The sequence below is a fragment of the Amblyomma mixtum genome, chromosome 7 (genome assembly GCF_055824585.1).
Source record: "Amblyomma mixtum isolate Tamu chromosome 7, ASM5582458v1, whole genome shotgun sequence".
Classification (NCBI taxonomy): domain Eukaryota; kingdom Metazoa; phylum Arthropoda; class Arachnida; order Ixodida; family Ixodidae; genus Amblyomma; species Amblyomma mixtum.
The window spans coordinates 74,950,460-74,973,517 of record NC_143018.1 but is presented as its reverse complement, the minus strand read 5'-3'; the positions used below and the strand labels follow the sequence as shown (position 1 = coordinate 74,973,517).

The window sequence follows — 23,058 nt, the reverse complement described above, 5'->3', positions numbered from 1 at the left end:
ATATATATATATATATATATATATATATACACATATGATGCGCTGTTGGAAGAGGAAACGTAACATAAAGTAGTCGTATCTAAGAAGCCGGCGTCACCACTTCAACGTCGTTAATTTCAGGTTCAGCTACATTTGTAAACTTGTTCACCAGCAATCAGTGCAGCTTACAAAACATACGAGAAAATGTCTGGAAACGCTTTGATTTAGCAGCAGAGCTCCACTCGTATGTTAACGCGTGCGCCGTACTGTTTCGTGTGTCGGAGGTGTCCAAGTAAGGAGTTGAATCCGTTTTGCTTATTCAAGAAGATGATATGTTTCCTGTGAACACTGGAGGTCCGTTGCTTATGTGCGGTGGCTGTGGCGATCATAACAAGGATGGTCCATTGCTTGCTATCTTGCCGCATTATATTTTTCTGAAACATATTGCCCTGTGCTTCCCTTTTCAGGATCGCGTAACTAACGCTTTTATGGTAAGTAGCTTCAAAGAATCGGCCATTACCCTGAAAGCACGCGAGTAAAATTTATTTGCATTTCATCTTACTTTTGATTTATACTCGTTTACCGTGCCAGTAGGCTTTGCCTGTGCAACACCGTTAGGTGCTGTCAAAAACACAATTTGTTCAATTACCCTAAAAGCCCGAGCGAGAATTATACTGTGGGAGTGGCATGATGTACACAAGGGTGGCGCTTCAGTTTGATAAGACAATAGCGCAAGAAACAAAAATTTTATAAAAGCACGTATACAGCTTCCCAGAACATTGATCAACTTCGTTGATGTCAAGTTCTACTCCTTTTATTTCCCGGGGTGATGTCCCAGTTTCGGCTTTTTCATCCGTGCTCTAGATTTTATAATAGCATTTCTTTCTCCCATGACCACCTCCTGCAAAGTTCGCATCTCTGGCAGAAAATTGGCCGAATTGTCCACAATTCGAGTCTCTTTTTTCATATTCTTTTGTTCAGCGACTTTATACTGGAGAGGGAGAAGTGTGCTGATGTATTTGTTAAATGACGCTGTCGTTTTGTCTAAACCCCGCAATAGCTCTACTTTTAGCTCTTGCAGGGTCCATAGACTATCCTCTCTTTGGTCCTCGCCTTGAGGTCATTAATCGCTACCTCTGGCAGTCCAGAACAATCGCCCTTGTGATAAGCTGAGGTACACTCAGGGCATGCGATTGCCATACATGTCCAACATTTCTGTTCAAAAATTTTTAATATTGAAATATTGCAAGGTGCTGTTACTTAAATATCGAATGCAATGGTCCACTTTTCCGATCTGTAGTAAAAATTTGGCACCGGCTTAGCTCGGCTATGCTAGGGTATACATAGCGAAAGCTTGTTATCAGGCATGCGACGCAGCTGGCGAAGCGAGCGTAGGCGAGCTCAACGTGGAGGCAAGCGGTGTGACGTCATAGCAAACGGCGGCGGCGGCTCCGCGGCGAGGCGTGTGGTGTGACGTCATGCCAGATGGCGTGGCGAGCGCGCGGCGGTTGCTAGGCAACGTCTCAAGGTCAGTCTCGGTGTCTCCTCGGAGCACCGCCACAGCGAAATCGCAAGTTCGCGGCCAACGTAGCTTTCGCTGCGACATCGTTCTTCTAGAGTGTTTCCATAGCTCGTATCGACCAGTTTAGAGTGCCATAGAAAACCAATGGGGGACGCTTTTCACGACAGCAAAAACGTTAATATAAAGAACATGCAAGCCTACTGACAGTAGGTGTGCGGCTATACTGACTTTTATACACAAATCCTATAATATGAGAAAAATTGCATTTTTTCCCGTTAAAAATGCTTTTGTTCAGAATTGTTGGGTGTGGAAGCCCTGTTTCTAGGTTTTTATGAAAACCCAAGTAAATGTCCCTAGATATTAATACGCTTAGAAACATACGACAACTAAGGCGCAAAACCAGCGGCCCAAAAAGCAGATACTATGCCGTGCACTATTACTATTATTTCAAAAGAGGCAGAAAAAAAACTGCTAAAAATGCAGTATGTGTTTTACTCCGGCCGTTAGGACTCTTGCTACCACTGCGTGAAGTTCTCGCCCCCGCAGTAGCCCTGCATTGAGGATACTTCCGGTATAGGGGCGCCAAATCCCGTTTAAACTCAAATCAGGAAACTTTCTTCCTCCGACTCCTCGGGAATGGGACCGTTTTCGTCGTCCGATTGTTTTGCTGAGGGATGACGTAATGGAGCGCTGTTCGCTTTGTAATGGAGCGTTTTCATGACGACCGCTCTTAGGCCTGTCGGCAAGATAGCTACTGCCACTTCATCCTATAAAGGGTTCTCCCAAGTACGGCCGGATTCTGCAGATATCAGTGCCGGAGGCGTCGGTTGTGGTGAACGTGGCGCGTACGATTCCTGACGCGCCTAAGTAAGGAAACCTTGGCAGTGTCTGACCAGAAGTTGAAGGCACTCTATTTTCTCTCAGGAGGACGGAGCTCGTAAAAGTACCCGAGCACAGGAATTGTGTGTAAAATGAACTGGTAATAACACGTTAGCCCCCAAAATAGTCGCTGCTGACAGGTGGCTGCGGAAACTTTTCTACAGCGTCCACTTCGGCTCTTGCGCACGCAAGGAGATAGCATTCGTAACGTAAAGGCACGCTTTGAAGCAGGACCCTTCGCTTATAATCGAGCATGTCGTCGTTAGTGCTTATTCAGTATATTTACTGCCCCTAATTGAGTACACGGACTTCGCATCATCACTTTTCATCTATAAAAAAAAAAATGTATGAGCAGTGAATTCGCTCTTTAGACGATTGTGCCTCTGCTAAGCCTAACGAGAACAGACACAATGCCTAAAACATTTTCCCTATCTATTAATGAGGTGACGCCTCCACTGCTGAAGGGAGCTTTCGCTCGTTAACTCGTGAAATGCAAAAAAAAAACTGCTGTCAGATCTACCTTTATTCGAACAAGATGGAGAAACAGCGGTGGTTCTGTTGGTGAGACCGCCAATACATGACGATGCGATCCTGTTTTTCCGCAAAAGAAACCTGCTTCGCTCGCAGGATTTTTGTAGTAAAATGAATAGGCCTTAAAATGGCCGCCACTGATCGCCAAAAAAAAATAAAATTGTGTTGCTTTAATAGAAAGAGCGCAAGAAATTATACAAGAGCAAAAGTGTTCATAATCGCTGCAAAAATGTAGGAGCGAAACAAGTTTAATAACAAAATGAAAAAAAAACATCACCGCTAGGAACATCAAACAAATAATAAAAAGAAAAAAAAACATACAGAAAAACGCAGAGAGGAACAAGATTTGGATTACAAGATGAAAAAAAACTGAAGTAGTTGAACAGGTTTGGTACAGTTGATGTGTCCGCCCTTATTTAAAATGGACGGAAGGTTGTGATGCGAAGACTGGGCCTTTTAATCGGTGCGGAAATGGGGTACGAGCCATATTTTCTTTTTCTGGCTGTTTAGGAAAAGAGAGAGAGTAAAACCCTTTCTTGGACCTAACCATGGTCTACAGTATGTACATAAATAAATAAAAATAAATAAATAAAATTAAAAACAGAGAATTTAGCCGGTGATTGAAATTCACTGGCATGTTACTCTGCATTGGAAAGGGAATTCAGGAGACAGATTGAAGGAGAGCGGAGCGGAAAAGGTAAATAAAAGAAAAAGGATGGAAGATAAAATGCGGCTTTTAAATGTGTATTAAAGTTCAGCGGTAAGTAATGATGTAAGATATGAAATGATGAAGCGTTAGTCCAAAAAATGGGCTAACAAAGTTGAATGCATGAAGAATGCATGAGGGTAACATGCAAGGTGAAATTATGTCAGTATGGTGCTGCAGTGGACACGTGATTTCTATAACTGACCGAAAGCTGGCATGTCAGAAATAATATAATGACCAGATACACTCCATTTCTTGCTGACATACCCGCGTTAGGCAGGAAATCAAACTTGTGTATGTGAGCAACATTATTTGCTCACCTTTCTGTGTCGCTACGGAAGGGTAGATAGTGGGATTCAAGAACAGGGCAACTGAAGCGGTTTTAGAATTCGATGAGTTTAAGGTTCCCGAATGTGCAAAATGTGCAGGTAAAGCCTACGAAATCGTTTTGCTGTAGCACTTGAAATGGTGGCGTAATCGCCGAATAAAGTCGTCGTCGGCGTTCAGCTTCTCTGAAGTGCACAGCGACGGGCAGAGGCCCCGATAATGACGTCACGTATGATGGCACTACGTTTCCAGCGAAGAAACGGTTATTCCATGGAAGGAAACCGACGCCATCGAAGGTGAAGCTCACGATGCATTGTTTGGCGCCATCCGACGACGCACAGAAGCATGCAGGCGTAAGCAGCGAACATCTGAAATTTCGGCAACAATGACGTCACTGCCGAGATTCCTCGCACTCCTCCAACGTAGTGAGGAGAAGCCTAAACATCGTCGTAGTTTTAATCGACGATTATGACGCCAATTAAAATGCCAGTGCAAAATTACTTTTAATGCTTTATCTAGAAGCTTGATAGATTCGAATTCTTGAATAACCTCGAATTCTCAAAAAAGTGTTTCAGCTTCCCTTTAACCATGCGGTGATCTCTTTTCCCACAGTGCAGCGTCGAAGAAGGCCTTCAATTCAACAACCAAGAAGTTAAAAACGCGATGATTTGCCAGATGCTTGCAGACTTTTCTTTGATGATCCGCTCTAACTCCAACCAGGCACTGGAGGGAGTAGCTTCCGACCTAGACAAGATTAAATGTAAGTTCTCATTACCGCAGACTCTGGGCACTTCAATGTCGAGAAGAGTATTTCTTTTTCAGAGGGGAGGTGGTGGGATGATAATCGCGTACTAAGTACACTGATGCTAACGTTTGAGAGCTCATTGCAGCCGTTCCCAAGCGGCTAGGTAATCGGCCCAGTATTGCAAATCAATGGTTCCACTCTCCTTTGTAAGACACGCCTTTGCCAATACATATCCAACCTTGAGTCGATCAGCTGTGCTGTTGGGGCTCGCCATGTTATGATGGCGGTCAGGCTTCGATCGGAGCAAATATTATATCCATCAGTATATTCTACACTTCAGCAGTCCTTACAGTGCCGCCCTCGAAGCTAGTTTACTCTTCAAATATCAGGTTACAAAATGCCGCTAACGTAAATAAACTAAAAAAACGCGTTCACGAGAAAAAAACAGGAATAAGTTACAACATTCCTTGCATAGGTGCCAACTACTATTTTACAAAGTTAACAGTAACCTGAAGCCCCGTTAGCTGAACTCTAGTAAGTTCGCATTTGCTAACGATGTCACAACTTCTCTAAGATATATGCAACTGGTAAGCTTGTCAAGGCTAACTTCTCCTCTAATGTTCTGCGAGGTCACTTAAAGCAAGGTGGTTGGACGATCAAAATATTCCAGTGTGAACTAGGGAAAAAAGCAAGACAATAACCGGACAAGTAAAGCACCACACATCTTGTGCTTTCTAATTTCTTATCCTTGCACTCGGGGCTGTTTTAACGATAGGCATTAATGGCGGGCCACAGACTTTCTGAGCAGTGCACGCTGAGCACACAGCCAATAATACAATGGTATTGTGTTCACGAGTATGTAACAATTACTCTGGGTTCGATCCCGGCCGCGGCGGCTGGAATTTCTTTGGAGGAGAAATTCTAGAGGCCCGTGTACTGTGCGATGTCAGTGCACGTTAATGAACCCCAGGTGGTCGAAATTTCCGGAGCCCTCCACTACGGCGTCTCTCATAGCCTTAGTCGCTTTGGGACGTTAAACCCCATAAACCTAAACCTAACCTCTTGGAACATGAAGCACGTGGTAGTTACAAATGCCACCAACCGGCGTCCGCAGAAGCATTCACGTTTGCACAGATCTGTTATATATAGTTTGAATACTTAAAATGGCCCCACCATTAAAAAAAAGTCGAATTTCACGGAGTGCATTCACAAGCATTTCTGTACTTTGTGGTCGAGGTTAGATGAATAAGAACAAATAAACGCATGTTATTCGATCTGGTCTTGAAATCCAACTATTCGAGTTCGATTCGTTTCAAAAATCTAATACTCACACAACCAGAAGTGGAATTTTACCTGTAGCATTTACTTGGAATATGGTCTGAGTGTCAACAAATATAGTTTTCAAAATGTGGACGCAAGAGATTACTGCTACTTAATGGCAGTGCTTAAAGCCTGCCTCCATCGAGTGGTGACCTCTAGTGGCTAGAGCACAGGTCGAGAGGGAGATAAATAGGGAGTTGTCAAAGCAGTTTTCTGATTTCACAGTGCGCGTGTATTTTTGTTCCTTGGAGAAGAGTAACCATAAACACACGGAAAGAGATTGTGAAAATATGCAGCGTGATTTCAAATGCGCAGTATTTTTAAACACCGCGAAACACGCGCATAGGAGTCGGGTGCCGCTGCCCGTGCTAAGAGATGCCCGACTGGTAGAAACATGTGCAAGCAAAACTTACCGATAACTCCTCTCGTCTCACAGGGTACTAGGTGGGGGACCTGTTTGTTAACAGCTGGCGGATACAAGTAGAGCAAAGTACGCTACGTCATTTTGAAGCCGTCTTTTTCAAAAGCCGCAATAAATGTGCGTTGTGAAGTCGGACATACGCCCAAAGGCGCTGGGATTTTCTCCTATTCGCTCAAGTTCCTGGTGCAGTGAGACATTGGTACCACATGGCACAGCGTCCTCATCAGCCTTACTACGCCCATGTATCTCCAATTAGCCCTGTCCTTTGCCATCTGCGCCGACTGCGTCCTCCGCAAACTTCTTAATCTCATCCACCTACCTAATTTTCTGCCGCCCCCTGCCACGCTTGCCTTCTCTTGGAATACACTCCGTTACCCTTAAGGACCAGCGATTATCTTGCCTTCGCATTAAATGCCCTGCCAAAGGTAATTTCTTCCTCTTCAATTAGAATACGATGTCATTAACCCGCGTTTGTTCCCTCATCAACTTAAGATCTCTGAAAGTTACACACACCTATCATTTTCCTTTCCCTAGATCGCTGCGTTGTCCTTAACTTATGCTGAACCCTCAATAACCGAACTGCGTATATTAGCAGATCACCAACACCATGATTACACATGCAGAAAGCACTCAGGGACGCCGGAGTCGTAGGTGGTCGTCCGCTGCTAAAGTGCGCGGTTGCCTTCGTGCGCTTGCCATGGCGTTTCAGAAGTGCCTTTTGTGTAATGCTGTCTAGCCTGTGTGGTATGACCGACTGTGTTAGCAAGAATATTAACCGTATGCGGCGGCATGTGGTACTACACAAGAAGCTTGCGCGATTCGGAGAAACATCGAGCGTAAAGAGCGGCTGTTTGGCGGTAAGCTCTGTTTCACAAAACATTTTTCTTGTTGTTTCACAAAGATAGCTTCGAAGTTACGAAGCGCCCCGCCGTGGTGGCTCAGTGGTTACGGCGCTCGGCTGCTGATCCGAAAGACGCGGGTTCGATCCCGGCCGCGGCGGCTGAATTTCTATGAAGGCGAAATTCTAGAGGTCCGTGTGCTGTGCGATGTCAGTGCACGTTAAAGAACCCCAGGTGGTCGAAATTTCCGGAACCCTTCACTACGGCGTCCCTCATAGCCGCAGTCGCTTTGGGACGTTATTCCCCAATAAATCAAACCAAACCAATGTTACGAAGCGCACTACGGCACAGTATTCTTCAAAGCGCTGAGCAACTGTGGTTTAGTTTAGTTTATGGGGTTTAACGTCCCAAAGCGACTAAGGCTATGAGAGACGCCGTAGTGGAGGGCTCCGGAAATTTCGACCACCTGGGGTCGAAATTTCCGGAGCCCTGTTAACGAAGGGCCGCCACCACTTGTGGTCTGTGAAAGGACAAAAATAATTTCGCAAGTATTGCTTACCTGTCTTTTTATGGATCCTACCTTCAGCGGCGAGAGATTGTCATGCGCAAGTTTCCAGGCGCATTAACGATACAACGGCTTTGAAATGCTGTTTAATACCAGTATGTTCATGGTTACTCTTTACGAAAGAATGACATCGTAGGCCAACTCCCGAAATCAGAAAACTGCATTGAAAACACTAGTTTTCATATAGTTTCATGGGCGCTGAGCCTACTTTACACCCCCTGTAAAGTCCGACTGCCGCGTGCGCTCCTGTTGTTTTGAAACACGGTCTAGCTCTGTAGAAAAGGTGGTCTTTGTGGAACAACTCCGCTAAAAGGGTGGCACCAAATATGGCATGCAATGAATCGGCGCCTTCTTTGAAAATATGGCGTTGAAATATTAGCTTCAATTAACAAACTAAAAAATCTCCTAATTTACATATTTTCAAGACTGCTGCTGAAACGACAAGAAATGCTCGCACATCTGTGTGGTAAACACTTACTCACATATATTGTGCTTTACAGGCAATGGCTACCTTGGGGAAGGTATGCTTCCTCCCAATATTGCGAACCCATACGAATTCATACTACCAGAGCAACTGTAGCGATTTTATTCGTACCGTACCGTCTTCGCAGCTCTTTGTTGCCCTCGTTGCTCTAAGGAGCCTTGATTTTGGGGAAATAAAATGTTTTACTTAAACGAACAATTTTACGTTCCTCATTGTTTTTGTGAACCGTACCGCATTCCCAAACATGCTGCGTGTCCTCAGAGCGATCAGCATCATTCTCTGCTGACATCAAAGAATCGTTTCTCGAGCATCATGTCAACTCCAGTCATTTTCAGCGTTTCTCTTGCAGTGATTAATCTCTCCCGAATATGGGGCAGCAGGCGATGAGCAAAATAATCCTTGTTTTGTCGGTTACATATTTTCACGTAGTGCAGATGGCAGAGAGCCGAGTACTTAGACAAGCGCGGACATCATTTATTAAAAACTCGTAGACAGAGACAACAGCAATTGTGCTCAAGGTCGTCGAAAAAGAGAATTACCACCGCCGACGGCAGTGGTGAGTGTAAAGATAATGGGGAACTTTTGAGATAAGGTGCGAAAAGCATCTATGGCAATGATGAACGACGAAGTAGTTATCCTCGGCTACAATTAGCCACCGAAATCTCGGCGCTTCCCACGTCAAAAACAAAGCAAAAAGGGCGCACGCCAAAGCTTTCGAGGAAGAAAAAGTTTCACAGCATTACTTTTCTCCTAAAGAAACATCAGCTTGAGAGTGGAAGGGAACAAAGCGAGCCAAAATAAACAGTCAGGATGGAAAGCCGAGCGTCCATTATGGGACGTGATAGAGTGGGTATTAGGCCCATGATATTCGCTACTTCTGGGTGCGCCGGAGTAGCTTCTTCGTCGAAGGAACTGGTACCGACCAGAGCAGCGGCCCAGTGGCCTAGATTTAAGATCGTGGTAGCTCTACAATGTCCAACCCTGACTCGTATTCCACGTCACACTTTTGTAGTTTGCACATCGGGTGTACGATCGCTGTTTTGGAGCGTTAGCTCTACTACTCACGTTACTCAAGGTCTTGTGAGTATTCAACACAAGGTCATTAAATTTCCATACTACGTAACTAAAATGGCCGCCATAATACTTAACCATGGGTGGTATTCCCTAGTCTCCAGGCGTACCATCACCACGCACCAGGGTGATACCATGTGACCCAACCGGTTGCATAACAACGAGCTAGACTTATAAGCAGCACCCAAGTGCCGCATAAAAGCGTGCATATGCTACTATACCTTGTTGTTGTTGCAACTGAGAGAAAGATGAAAAGGAAAGTTCACGGGCCTGCCGACTGGCTGACAGATAGAGGAGAGTTAGAAAAGAGACGCGCGTCGCAACAAACTATACATTCCTTTCCCTATAAATACCCCTGTGTGCAAACAGCCGAAATGAACCGCTGATGAGTACCAATGGTACACAGATTGTGAACCGACCACTTAATTGGGGCAGAATATTCGGAGTGGTATCAAACTATTCATCGTGTTATAGACCATAAAATTACAAGGCGAATGGAAGCTTAGCGCGTTATAGTGATTCGTACCGACGACCTTTGTTTCTCAAAACCATAATTTCTTGGACCTTCAGACTTCTATTACCACCAAACTACTCGACGTAGGACATTCGATTCGAAATGGTGTCAAACGATTTCTTTTCGTAAGCTGTATACGTTGGCATGAAAATTGTTCGGGCAAAACAAAAAACAAAACTTACATTTGACGCTCGACCATACACCGCCTCAGCTTTTGGTAATTTTTTCTTAGATCTCGAGCGGGGCAAGCCCAAAGCTTCTTCTGCACGAGGAAGGTAGGCGATGATTCGAGGTCGCCTTCTTCAGTGACGTTTGGGGGCATGGCGTCGAGCGTGGTCATTGAGTCGCTGCCATGGACGAGCATTACGGCCGTGTTGTGTGTGGTCTCCTGCATTCCGCTGTTGTACGCTGAAGACAATGAAGAGTTGAGATGGCATCCCAGGTCTCTGCTCGGCATCGACATACATGGCGTGGTCTTTTTTCTAGCGCTCCCTTTGACTGCAAGTTTGTTCGTAAGTTTCGGCCCAAGTATGCCCACTCCAGTTTGCTGGAAGGTCTCGATGGCGGTTCAATTGGCTGCAGAAATACTGCCAGCCTCGCTGCCCCGTGTTGTGGAATTTAAAGTCACGATAAAGATAAATGTCGACGCAGTGTACGACCAGACTGAAGAGACAAAGTCAGCGATATTTTTTTCTTTAAATTGAAGGAGGTTACATCTGTTGGTTAATCTTTTGCAACTTCTAAAATTTGTTTTTCCTCATGAAGGATAGCAAGGACGTCAAGATGGCATTTGTTCTTGTTAAGTGCCAGGTTTTCTTCAAGTGGATTCCGTCCGAAGGAGAATAAGAGGATAATCAACGTTTGGAAACACCAGGCGGTGAAGAGCTATTGCCATCCAGGTACTCGATGATGCGCTCTAGGTCAGAGTCGTAGCGTTGGTGTGGCTCGTGATCGTTGGTGGTTAACGGTCCAGAAAGGCATCCGTATTGTCTTCTTGCAGTAGCGTGTAGAGAGGGGCTCTTGTAAGGCAGAAGCAGTGTACGTTGCTGCGCTTGCGTTTAGACTTGCACAGCACGATGATGTGGAACTCCTGGAGGCGCAAGCTCCCACGAGTGAGACTGCTCGAAGCCTACTTCAAGGTGACGAACCAACGCGAAGCGTGTTATTCATTTACCACTTTGAATGGGCTATTGCGTGATCATGGAAACACTTCTGCTACAGTTCACTGTACTTCTGCTGTGGCCTAGATTATTTCAAGCCGACTGAAAGCGGCTCGCGTAAGCAACAACTCTTTCTGGATCCCATCCTTCTACTGCACTACTGCACGAGCATGAGTCCTAGACCCATTCTGCTTGCATCACTGTAGATCTCGGTTTCTGCTCCTTTATCGAAATGCCGGGATGCGACAGAAATTGGCTAAGGGTTCAAGAGCACGCGATTGTCAAAGCGTCGTTAATACACGCGGTGCCAGGAGTCTGTGCACTGGTTTATTATCTGCCGGCTGCGGAAATTGCGCGATATCTGCAGTTGTTTTCTGCGGGCGGAGAGTACTCCCGCGTTACTACTGATATGACACAGAAACGGCCGCTCCTCTTTTAGCTAACGCGGCGACGTTACTTAGTACACTAGACGTATTTGCCTGTTCAGGCTTGTCAGTGCTCTGTCTATTAGCCTTTGGAAAGTCTTTGGTGCGTTAAAGAATCCGGTAAAATATGCCGAACAAGAAGAGGCCGTCTTTCATTATGACTGCGGCCTTCTCTTGGTCTCTTTCATAGAATCAGTTCCACATTAGCTGCTCTTGGCGTCCACCGAAGAGAAGTACTTGATGTTTCAAGGTCACAAGATATGTAGTCTTCGTCAAAAATATACAGCCCAAGGAGATCAGCTTCTGAGCACTACGGCGAGGTTCCTCTTGCATACCCGGGAATCCCGATCTCAGGAAGGCGGGAGGAACTCCAGTCCTCAACCCACCCAAGCTTAGGATTGTCAAATGTGCTTAAACAGCCTCGCTACTCGACTTGGAAGCCAACCCCTTGGGCTGTATATTCTTGACAAAGATTTTACACCTGTGAATGCCACTGGTGCGGTGCATCGTCTCGATAGCGCAATCAGGTGGTCTCCATCGGTACAAATTTAAGGGCTGTTTTAAGCGGCTATCTGTTATTCATCTAGGTGGCAAAGGGACCGATGATTGAGTAGTTTGCTCCAGTGTCCACAATAATCTTGCGGCCGCCAGATGCAGCAACCTTGAGGTCGTCAAATCTCACTTCAAAGTCCGTGATTCTTGCCCCGGCTTCGTAGGGTATGAGAGTCATGGTTCGGGCCTGTCGTCCTAACTATTATGGATGGCGTCGTCACTTGAAACTTTCGTCACGCCCCTGTCAGGTTCTTTTGCTTCGTCGGCGTCAGCGGAAAAACTGTGGCGTTTCGGTGTAGTTTCGCCTACAGGGGCTTAGATGCCTTCCATTGATGCGCGTCGCATAGCTGCTACGTGGTGAATCGAAGGCGTTGAGCATTAATGACTCATCATCACCACAAGCCTGACTACGCCCACTGCACGAGAAAGGCCTCTCCCATATTTCTCTATTTAATCCTCTCTTGTGCAAGCCGCGGCCACTTTATCAGTGCTAATTTCTTAATCTCATCCGTCCACACAGCTTTATGACGCTCACTGCTACGCTTGCCTCGTCTTGTAATCCACTCCGTTACGCTTGACGACCATCGGTTACCTTGCCTTCGCCTTACATGCTCTGCCTATGTCCATTTCGCCTTCTTAATTTCGACTTGGACGCCATTAACCCGCGTTTGTTCCCTCACCCATTCTCCTCTCTTCCTGTCTCAATACCACACGTCTCATTTCTTATTTCATAGGACACAGCGTTGTCCTCAATTGAAGCCGTACCTTTTCCGTGAGCCTGCTCACTCCTTCCCCATAGGTGAGTAGTGATAAGATTGGATACAGCTGCTATTTGTTTTTCTCTGAGGGATGTTGGTAAACTGCCACTCATGACCTGAGAGTGCCTGCGAAATTCACTCCATCCTGTTTTATTTTTTAAAAGTTATTTCACTCTAGTGGACCGGATCTGTGGTGACTACCTGTTCTAACTCTGGTTACAGGATACTCTGGATGCAGGTAGTCATAAATCTATTGTGGCCATTGGCCAGGGGGCGATCGTGTTGCGTGTTAGGAGAAACCCCTGAGGCCCATTTCACGGTATGGGCAATATCGCCGGATATGGACTTGTTCGCCAGACTGGACGCAGAGGGGGACACGCTGGTCAGGAGTTCGCCAAGCATCATTCTTCCTTACTGCAGTCCGCTCAGCAGTGAATGAATGTTTGGCTGGCTGTGCTTATAAAGATGTTTCGTAAGGCGTGGGGTTGGTCCAAACTGAGGGTTCAAACTGGTCAGGGCTATGGGTACTTCCTCCGGGATCCTCGCTTGGGGGGCGCGTAAAGCCTGGTGAGTCACTTCGGAAACTTTGTGGTTAAGTGAGACAAAAACAGTCTAACGGACGAAGGACGATAAAAAATGAACAGAGAATTTTTCTGTTGAGTTCAAAAACAGGAGCATTTCTTTTTTTTAGCAAAGTCTGTTTTACTTATTTAAGATGAAGGAATGACTTCAACTGAGGGACACACATGAGAGACAGGCAGGAAAAAGATGATTATGGCGGGGTCAGAACGTCCGAATTAGTGTTACGTACAAGACGTCGATTAGTGGATAGTGCCGCGGGACAGAGCGCTCGCGCTAGATACATACCGGGCGCATGCACCAAAAGACGATTTTGCTAGACTTGGAAAGTCCTGAAAGTGCTTTCGCACTACAATGAAGACACATAAATGACGACTCCATTATATGTATCGCTGCTTCAGAGGATAAAGAACGGCAGTCTGAAGAAGGTAGTAGCAAAAGGAGAGAAATTTGAAGACTACATTGCTTTTGAAGCGTGCTTTTCTTTAGAACAGTAATTTCCTGGCAGTAGCCATAAATAGCGCCGGTCAAGGTTTACAGCAGCCAGACAATACACTTGTTTACTTCTGCTCGATAACACTGTCTTAGTCCTGTCCTATATCTCTTCCGATTTATCATCGCCTTGCATTATCGCTTTAAAATTGAACATTCTCACAATGTGCGTGGGAGTTCTGAATGACATGTTTGTTCCCCAAATCAGGGGCCAAAATCAGGTAACGCGTAGAGCTTTGTATCGGCAACTAGACTGCAGTATGCGCCGGGCAAGCGGGGTAGCCCATCCCAGCTTATAGTTCCGACAGACCCCTCGCGAGTCGGTATTGTGAGGGGAAAGGGCAATAGGGCCCTACCCCTTTCACCTCTCCGTAACAATTTAACAGATGATAAATGTTTTTCACCACCACCACAATGTGCGTTTATTATACTGTACGTCATTCTACTTGCAAATGATTCTCTGGCCCCGACAATAATAAAAATGAACGATGCGTGGGCTGGTGTCAAAAAATCAACAAGTAAAAGAAATATGACCGCAGTCAACAAATGACGATGAAGCCCTAACTCTAATGCGCGTGCTTTTTACTGATCGGAGAATATGAAAAAGAAGCTCGGAAGAAGATGAATTCATGGCTGTCTTTACTGTCGGCCTTCCTCGGCATCAGCTGCGTCCTAGCTGGCGACTACTTCCGATCTATGCAAGGCCTAGCCAGACTGTTCCAGACGGAGAAGACCGTGGTCAGGGCGCTGCGTCGCCATTTGGAGCCTTGTGAAGCGACCTGGCGCCGAGCTGCTACCGTCGTACCGCTCGTTCGGACTAAGCTGCGCGTCGCCGCTTTAAAGCGCAAAGAAAATCAGCCTGGAGAACAGTCCCTGCTGAGGCTACTGAGGCGCTCAGCTCTGGACGCCGTGTCCGGCGTGCTTCGTGACTTTCGCTGTACTCGGCCGCAGATAGATAACGCCCACTTCTTGCCCTGGCCCACGGCAGAAGACATTGACGGAGCTGCTGCGGGCGTCTGTAGGATCCAGAAAGCGTACCACATCACGCCAGAACATGCCGTGGCGACAATGCGCTCTCCCGAACTGGCCCAACCGACGGCGGACGATATGCTCTCTTTGGCCGTCCACTGCTCACTTAGGGAGCGGACACTGGCCTATGAATGGATGGCTCAAGGCGCCGCCGACAGACGGTACGCATCCTTCCTCGAGCATCACCTTCCGGTGCGGGCGACGTTCACAAGGACTGTGAGGTCCAAGGCCTGGCGCGAGGTCGTCGGCTACCCTCCGGAGACGCCGGTCATGTGGCCCTACAAAGACGTGGTGCGAGGAGCCGTCCGCTCTGGCTTCGTCAGTGACTCCAGCTTCGGCAAGCTGTGTCGGTCTAGCCGGGAAGGCGACACAAGGCCCGCCAGCTCCCTGATGTGCTGGCTGTCGAGGGGCAAGCGTGGCGCCGCGTCGCTGGCACCTTTCGCCGTGGAGGCGTTGTCTGCTGCGGAGCCTCGGTTGTGGCTTATCCACAACTTCCTGAGCGCGACGGAATGCGCTGCTCTTCGGCGGTTGCCCGAGGCACTCGCACCAGCTGAAGTATTGAACAGCGACGGAGGACGCGAGATTCGAGATATGAGGACTGCGGAGATGAGCGCACTGAAAAAGAACGCTAACACTAGCGCCTTCTACCGTCGCGCCGAGGTGATGACGGGGCTCTCAATGGAGTTCGCCGAGAAAGTGCAGGTGCTGAACTACGGCATAGGAGGACACTATGGAGAGCATACCGACCTATTAGGGCCGTGGATAATGGAGGCTTACGGGGAGCGGCTGGCAACGCTGCTGGTGTACCTGAGTGACGTGGCGGAGGGCGGGGCCACCGCATTTACCGAGACCGGACTGTCAATCACTCCTCGCCTCGGCTCCGCGCTGTTCTGGTTCAACCTGAAGGAGAATTGGGCAAGGCTTTGGGAGCCAGACCTCAGCACCATGCACGGCTCGTGCCCTGTGCTGCGTGGATCCAAATGGATCGCTTCCCTGTGGATTCACGAGCGGGCGCAGCCCGCTGACTTCAACTACATGCTCCCTTAAAACCGCCTCTTTTTTTCCAGACACCACTTGAAGTCGTGTCCGTGTGCCTACACTATGTTCCTTAGTTTCCATTTTATTGCGGCATTCGCGTGTGAAAATCTAATCCCTTCGCTTTTTTATTTACTTTTCATTTCTACGTTTTAAGTTAAGAAATGAACCGACGAAAGTCGCAATCGAACATATTACTAACGTCATTTCTCCTGCGTTCATAAAGTTTGAGATGAAAGAGCACATTGTCTTCGCCTTTCTTGATATTTGGGGGGTGCTAGAAAACTTAATTCACATTACGCTTCAATTTTGTTAACTTTCTGGGCCTGTTTCTGATCTGACAACCAGGCGTGAATCAATCCTAGTGATCATCGTGCACAGTTCTCAAGACCAGCTTATCGTATGTGCGTCGAGGGGCAAGAAACTGGGTTGATGCATGGTTGAAAAACAGCGCACAAAAGACTAGACACAAGAGTAAAGGCGACGACAGGACAAGCGCTGAATTCACAACTAAGGCTTTATTGCGAAAACCTGGGTATATAAGGAAGGCATAATACATGAAAACAAAATTGAACAAACAAAACTATGACAATGATAAAACTAGCATGCGCCCGAAGCCCAAAATCTGCCAAGAAACGTGATCTCGTTATCACTTAAAGCAACCGAAGGTTTGGTAACGCAGCCCCGTTGCTCCGTTGCGATGAAGTATGCTTCTGCTACTTCCCGCGTGGTTTGATCTCTGTGAGAATATAACACCTTTGCTTGACTTAACAAAGCAGTGCACTTTTTCTTCTTGCTTTTCATCACTGCGCACCCCTTACAATGAGTAACAAGATAAGATTGGTCATTGCCTTTATCTAAGTTGTTGTTGTGTTCTTGCAAACGCTTGTTCAAGCAACGGCCGGTCTGTCCGATGTAGCGGGCTCCGCTACATCGGAGGAATCGCAACGGAGCAACGGGGCTGCGTTAGCAAACCTTCGGTTGCTTTAAGTGATAACGAGATCATGTTTCTTGGCAGATTTTGGGCTTCGGGCGCACGCTAGTTTTATCATTGTCATAGTTTTGTTTGTTCAATTTTGTTTTCATGTATTATGCCTTCCTTATATACTCAGGTTTTCGTAATAAAGCCTTAGTTGTGAGTTCAGCGCTTGTCCTGTCGTCGCCTTTACTCTTGTGTCTAATCTTTTGTGCGCTGTTTTTCAACCATGAACCTGTACCAACTCGCCCAACTTAACGTTCTACTAAATGGGTTGATGCGCTGAGAGGGACTGTCTTGCTTTTTCAGCGCCTTCGAATACAGCAAGAAAGAGAGGTCCCCTATTCCAGTATAAGTTTCAGTTTTTTTTTGAGGCACCGTATCTGTCATGGCTCGGGTAATCTGGCGAAAGGTAGCCGTCTTTCTGTTGTGTAATTTCACGTCGTTGTTTCAGAAATCGGAGGGAACACCTGTTCGGGTTGAAGCATTCCTTTCAGAATCTCACGCTTACGTAAGGTTTTTGCCAGGATGGGAACTTTTAAATATTTTAATATTTTCTGTGATTTGAAGTAACCAAAGGCCGGTGCTGGGTGACCGGCCGTCAAGAGCATGGTTACAGATGCGTTGCTGCTCCCTGTCTAAGCTTTAATCTATCGATCTATGCTGGCTGGGACAATATTTATGACTTTAAGCGTGCATGCGTGCGTGCGTGCGTGTGTGTATATGATTGGTTTGGTTAATGAGGTTTAACGTCCCAAAACTACCGCTTGCTGTTAGGTACGCTGTAGTCAAATGCTCCGGATAATTTCTACCATCTCGGGTTCTTTAAGATGCGCTTACATCGCACAGTACACGGGAATATATCATTTTGTCTGCATAGAAATGCGACCACTGCAGCCGGAATTCCGGCTTCCAAGTCCGAGCCACCGTGGCGGCGTGTGTGCGCATCCGTCTTTACTTATAGTCCAGCCGACTAATAACGACCGCAGTTACGAAGAACGTCCGGTTATTGCGAACTAGTGCAGTGCAACCGTCAAAACACGCGTTAGAGAAGCGGCCCTGTGTCTGAGATGCAACGAACGCTCGTGACCACCGCTCGGTTACAGCGAGCGAAGCCTCCGTAAGAGCGTTCCTGAGGTCGAAAAACTCCGTTTCTGCCAGTGTGGATACCAAACAGCGTCTCTCAGTCCACATGACCCTACCCCAAAAAGAGCGTGGCGACCCGAAAAAAGGAAGAATTAGATGTACAGTTGTCTCTTTACGTGCGGAAATGCGAAAGCATTGCGAGGTCCGTTGCCTCCGCTGTTGCTTAGTAATGCAATTATTTGTTGAGTGTGGTTATTTCAAATAATGGAACATTGCTCTGCGAAAGGTAACTAATTCTTATTTTTATTCATTAGTCCGGGCTGTGCGATGTCAGTGCACGTTAAAGGACCCCAGGTGGTCGAAATTTCCGGAGCCCTCCACTACGGCGTCCCTCATAGCCTGAGTCGCTTTGGGACGTTAAACCCCAATAAAACCAAACCAAACCAAACCATTAATTAGTCAGTTTCGTTAATTAATAAAATATTCCTTTCTTATTCCTATTTATCGCTTTATTCTAAAGGAATTACTAGCAATTCACCAATTTTGTGAATTACACGGAGTAATTGGCGAAATTAAATGCCTTATTATTTATTTCTTTATTTTGTTTAGTAATTCCATCATTTAAAATTTCCATTGAATCATTATTAAGCACGGTAATTCATATTACACTCTTATACTGGATGACCGATAGTTCATGAGGACACGCCCTGTCCACGCTTCCCGTCTACAGCCAGTGGTGACGCATCCAGTCCACGCCATTCATGAGGCAAGAAATGCTTTCGCATTAAGAGAAGACAGCACTGAACTTGCCATTGACCGTGGGAGCCAACACCGCGCCCACGGCCTAGATGGTGAATCAGAGCGCGCGTGCAGGCCGAGAAGAGCGTCTAGCAGAAGCGTAGTGTACGCGTCACGGGGGCAGCGTTGAAAGCGAAACTACTACACAGGGTCGATGATCAGCAGCGAATATCAGTCGCATGTTGCAAACAGCTGGTTAATAGGGCTAGCCGGTGACGTAGCGAGCTTCGCCTGCGCAACTGACACTTAACCTTCTGCGGTGCTCCTTAACCTTCTGGGCTGTAGACAAGGGACGCCACGTAAAGCGAGCAAGTACTCCAGGCTACTTTTATCGTGGCATCTTTGCAATTTTGTTCAAAGATCGGCGACGACAAGGCGTCATCGTAGGCACTGGGTGCAGCGCTCAGAGAGGGTAAGGGTTCAGGAGAAGGGCGCAGGGTGTCGTGAGGGACACCGCACTGGGCGCCGCTTAATATCTTGATATCTCTGATTAGAATTCGACCTCAACCAGATGCCGCCAACGCTTCAACCGCGATTTGTCGAATAACTTATATCAGCCTTTAAAGCCGCTCTTGAGCCTCGGCGAGGATTGTGGCGCTGGAGACAAGGGACGGCACGTAAAGCGAGCAAGTTCTCTAGGCTACTTTCATCGTGGAATCTTTGCAATTTTGTTCAAAGAGCGGCGACGATAAGGCGTCATCGTAGGCACCGGGTGCAGTGCTCACAGAGGGTAAGGGTTCAGGAGAAGGGCGGACGGTGTCGTGGGGGACACCGCACTGGGCGCCGCTTAACCTCTTGATATCTATGATTAGACTTCGACCTCAACCAGTTGCCGTCGACGCTTCAACGGCGATTAGTCGAATAACTTATATCAGCCTTTAAAGCCGCTCTTGAGCCTCGGCGAGGATTGTGGCCACGTTGGAGATTATAAAAAACGCAGTAATAAGGCTACTGAAGAAACAGACGTACATAAGTTTTTTTTTTTTTTTCAAAATATGAGACCGGTTTATGTGACTGTATTTTTGGCTGTATTATCAGCAGTCCACTTACTACGAACTTTGGATACAATGAATTACATCCGCGGGACCGTGATGTCCGTTATAAGTGGGCCGGAGTACTGTGTTTTGAAAATGTCAATGTTCGTTAATATTCCGGGATGCTCGCACAGCAGTTTCTAGAAAACATGCTGTTATTTGTGATAATGTAAGTCAAATTAGTCTTGTCCTCAAGAAACGCGTATTGGCGTCACTAATGCAGATTGCCGTTGATGTGCAGGAAAGAGTGTGAAGTTCTGACGTCGCTTTGAGAGCATTCTCTTGCAAAAATTTCTCAAGGCAGTCTACAGACTGTCTATCGACTTTTGTCTATAAGGTCAAAATACTTTTGCATATAAAGTATGCAGACTTTATATAGGAAAATCCTATAGACTAATCTATAGGCATTATAAATCCTACGAGAGCCTACAGGTGATTTATAGATTGATGGTCATACACTTTTAGTACAGGTTTTTTTCATAGATAATGAATAGACTATAAATAGACACAAGGAAATGCCTATAGGAATGCAATGGAGTCTATAAAGAAGTGTACAGACAGTTTATGGACCATTTTTATAATGGTTGAATGGGAGTCGGGTGGAACCTTCTTATTCGTCTGTGGTGTAGATCCATGACCGACCGCCAACCTATCTTCGGTTCTGCTTTGGCTTCACATTCTTGGCTAACGTTCAAAAGAAAACATTCGGCACAGGTCTGTGTAGTTAGGAAAGGAGTTGAGTTAAAGAACAGGATTCAAAAATTAAAAAAAAAACACGATGTTTCTAAACCTACTCGGGTTCCGTCATCAGGTATGACTGCGGGCGAGCTACAGCTCACCCTTTTTTAAGCCTTCAGTTAGTCATCCCCAGAGCGGTTTACATTGCCCAGCGCCTGCTGAATATGCCATGACTCAAGAGGAAGCTTTCTGGGTAGGCGCGGCTCAGTGTACAGCCCAATAGTTCCCTAGAAGTCAATCTCGTGGTCACATGTCTGGCACTGTTCCGCCACCGCGCTAGGTTCCCTGTTCATTTCTTTGACATCCACTTTATGTTGCTTCATTCTTTCGGCGAAGTTCTTGGTTTCGCCTATGCACGACGTCGAGCACATCGAGCAGGATATCTTGTATACTTGGGCAGGCTTATTTTTTTCTTTCGCTGCCTTCTCGGAATCGGCAGTTTGAACCGGAACGCTTTCCTCCACGATAGTTTTACATAAATGGAAGGCATTTGGAAATTGGAACCGAAAATGAAATTGCCTCTTTTCACATTTTTCAAATGCAAAGAGCTTACAAGACGCCACATTTTGGTACGAGACACCTAATGATCCTGTTATCACGTTTGACGCCGTCTTGTGTCACCAGTGAAGGTGGAGACAGCGATGGTAGCGTCGCTATTTTCCCGACCAGGGACCATATTCTGCAACGATTTATTTACATTCCATTCTGTTTGATTCTGTTTGGTCCTCTCCTATTGGTTGCTGCTCCCATTGCCGCCGGGCATAAGAGTAAACATCACGCTGCTCGTGAAAGTAACATGCCCATGATGCGGTTTTTGCTAGTAGTATCCGTCTCGAACCCATGTCGCAGTGGCCGACCAGCGCCGACGCCCTCGAGTGATTGAGCATGAAGGCACATTGGACACGCCTGACTACCTTTATCACCGTTGTTTCAGTCTCGGCAAAGACACTGGGAGTCGTTTGTGCGACGAATTGGCGTACCATGAGTCTGCGTAGCCGCGTTTACATGAATGCGACAGAATGCTGGATTCGGCCTCTACTCACTTCCTCGACGTTTCTTCATTTTTCCTCAAAAAGTGGACTGGGGTCGACTTCTGTCGCATTCATGTAAACGACACTCGTGACTCAGCCGGGCTGGATGCGGCAGCACGAGGCTGTCTAGCGGCGGCGCAGCGATCAGGCCGGCTGAGTCTGATTAAGCATTCGCTTTCCTACCTGCTATTGCTTTCGCCACACCAACGTCACGGCGAAATGAAATGAATCGTTACAGGATGCGGCCCCAGTTCGAAGACGGGTTGGAAGTGCAATTATTTTGTCTGGAGAACCTATAACAATATTTCTTCAATCGTTTCTCCTTGCAGCTGGTGCATGCGCAAGCTACCCTTCAGTTTCACTATTGCAACATGCATTTTAAAGTCACTACGGTAACTTTGTTAATTAGCCACCTCGGTGTACAGCAGCAGTGCTTCAACTTTCTCCTACGCGCGGCAAGCTAACTAAAAAAAAAATATCCTAATATGAGCCGCTGCTTTATGAAATTTTGGAGCAGCGAAAAAAAAAACACCCTGTATTTCGCCAGGTCGGCGTTTCGAAAATGTTCCACCTCGAGACGCAGTGCACACGGATGGGTGCATTACCCATGGCCCCATCTCTGCCCTGCCCGTTTTGCGTGGAACCAATTAAATGAACAATGTGGAGAACTCAATCCAATTGTTGTGATTAAAAATTAATGGTTTGGGTTTTCCTAGGTATGTTTCTCCGGCCGCAAGAGAAGTCTTTATGATCAAGAATATTTCATTTGAAAATATTCCCGTCGAAATATTTGCCCCACGTCCATGACGAGAAGTGCCGGCTGTCGCCATTTTGAAGTGCATGGCAGTAGGGCCTATAGCCTCTAGGATCTGCTCCGTAAACTCGCTGTGGACACATGTATTTTACTTGGCGCTGAAGGGGAAGAAGAACAGAGGCTTCTGGTCGCCCAGGCGGTCGACATGCTCGGCCTAGAAATTATGGTCGATTAAAAGTCTTTTACTACTACTACTACTATTACTTACGAAGTCGGCCGCAGATGGCGACGCCTGTATTGACTTCTGGTGCTTTGTAGCTTATAAAAACTCTATATTCCTTGATCTTATCCTATCGATACATGCGGACTAATTTGTTCCCAGTGTCACTTTAATGAACCAGCCGACCTTCGCGGAACAAGCCCGGTCCAATATATAAATTGCACCAATATCGCCCATGACGAATCACACTCATCCGGCCCGATATAAGGTTGGTCCAATCACCACACACGAGTTACAATCGGAAATTCAATTTTCAAAACTAGAGGGCGGTAGTTGCCCGTGTAGCACGTTTTGCGCATTGAGGGCCCGTTTTAAACCTTGCAACGCTCGTGTTCGCAAAACTTCTCTGGAACTTGGCTGTGAAAAAGACACCGAGGAAAACGACAGCCGATATTTGTTCCGAGCTGCAATAGACTTTTTGGCTTACT

General features: G+C 46.6%; 1 protein-coding gene across 1 annotated transcript; it reads left to right on the top strand.

Annotated features, from left to right (window-relative positions):
* The first annotated feature begins 14,490 nt into the window (after positions 1-14,490).
* LOC149336533 (prolyl 4-hydroxylase subunit alpha-1-like) lies at positions 14,491-15,945 on the top strand. Its single transcript, XM_089554163.1, has one exon. It carries the CDS (start codon positions 14,491-14,493, stop codon positions 15,943-15,945), a length of 1,455 nt encoding a protein of 484 aa, XP_089410289.1.
* Positions 15,946-23,058: the final 7,113 nt, after the last annotated feature.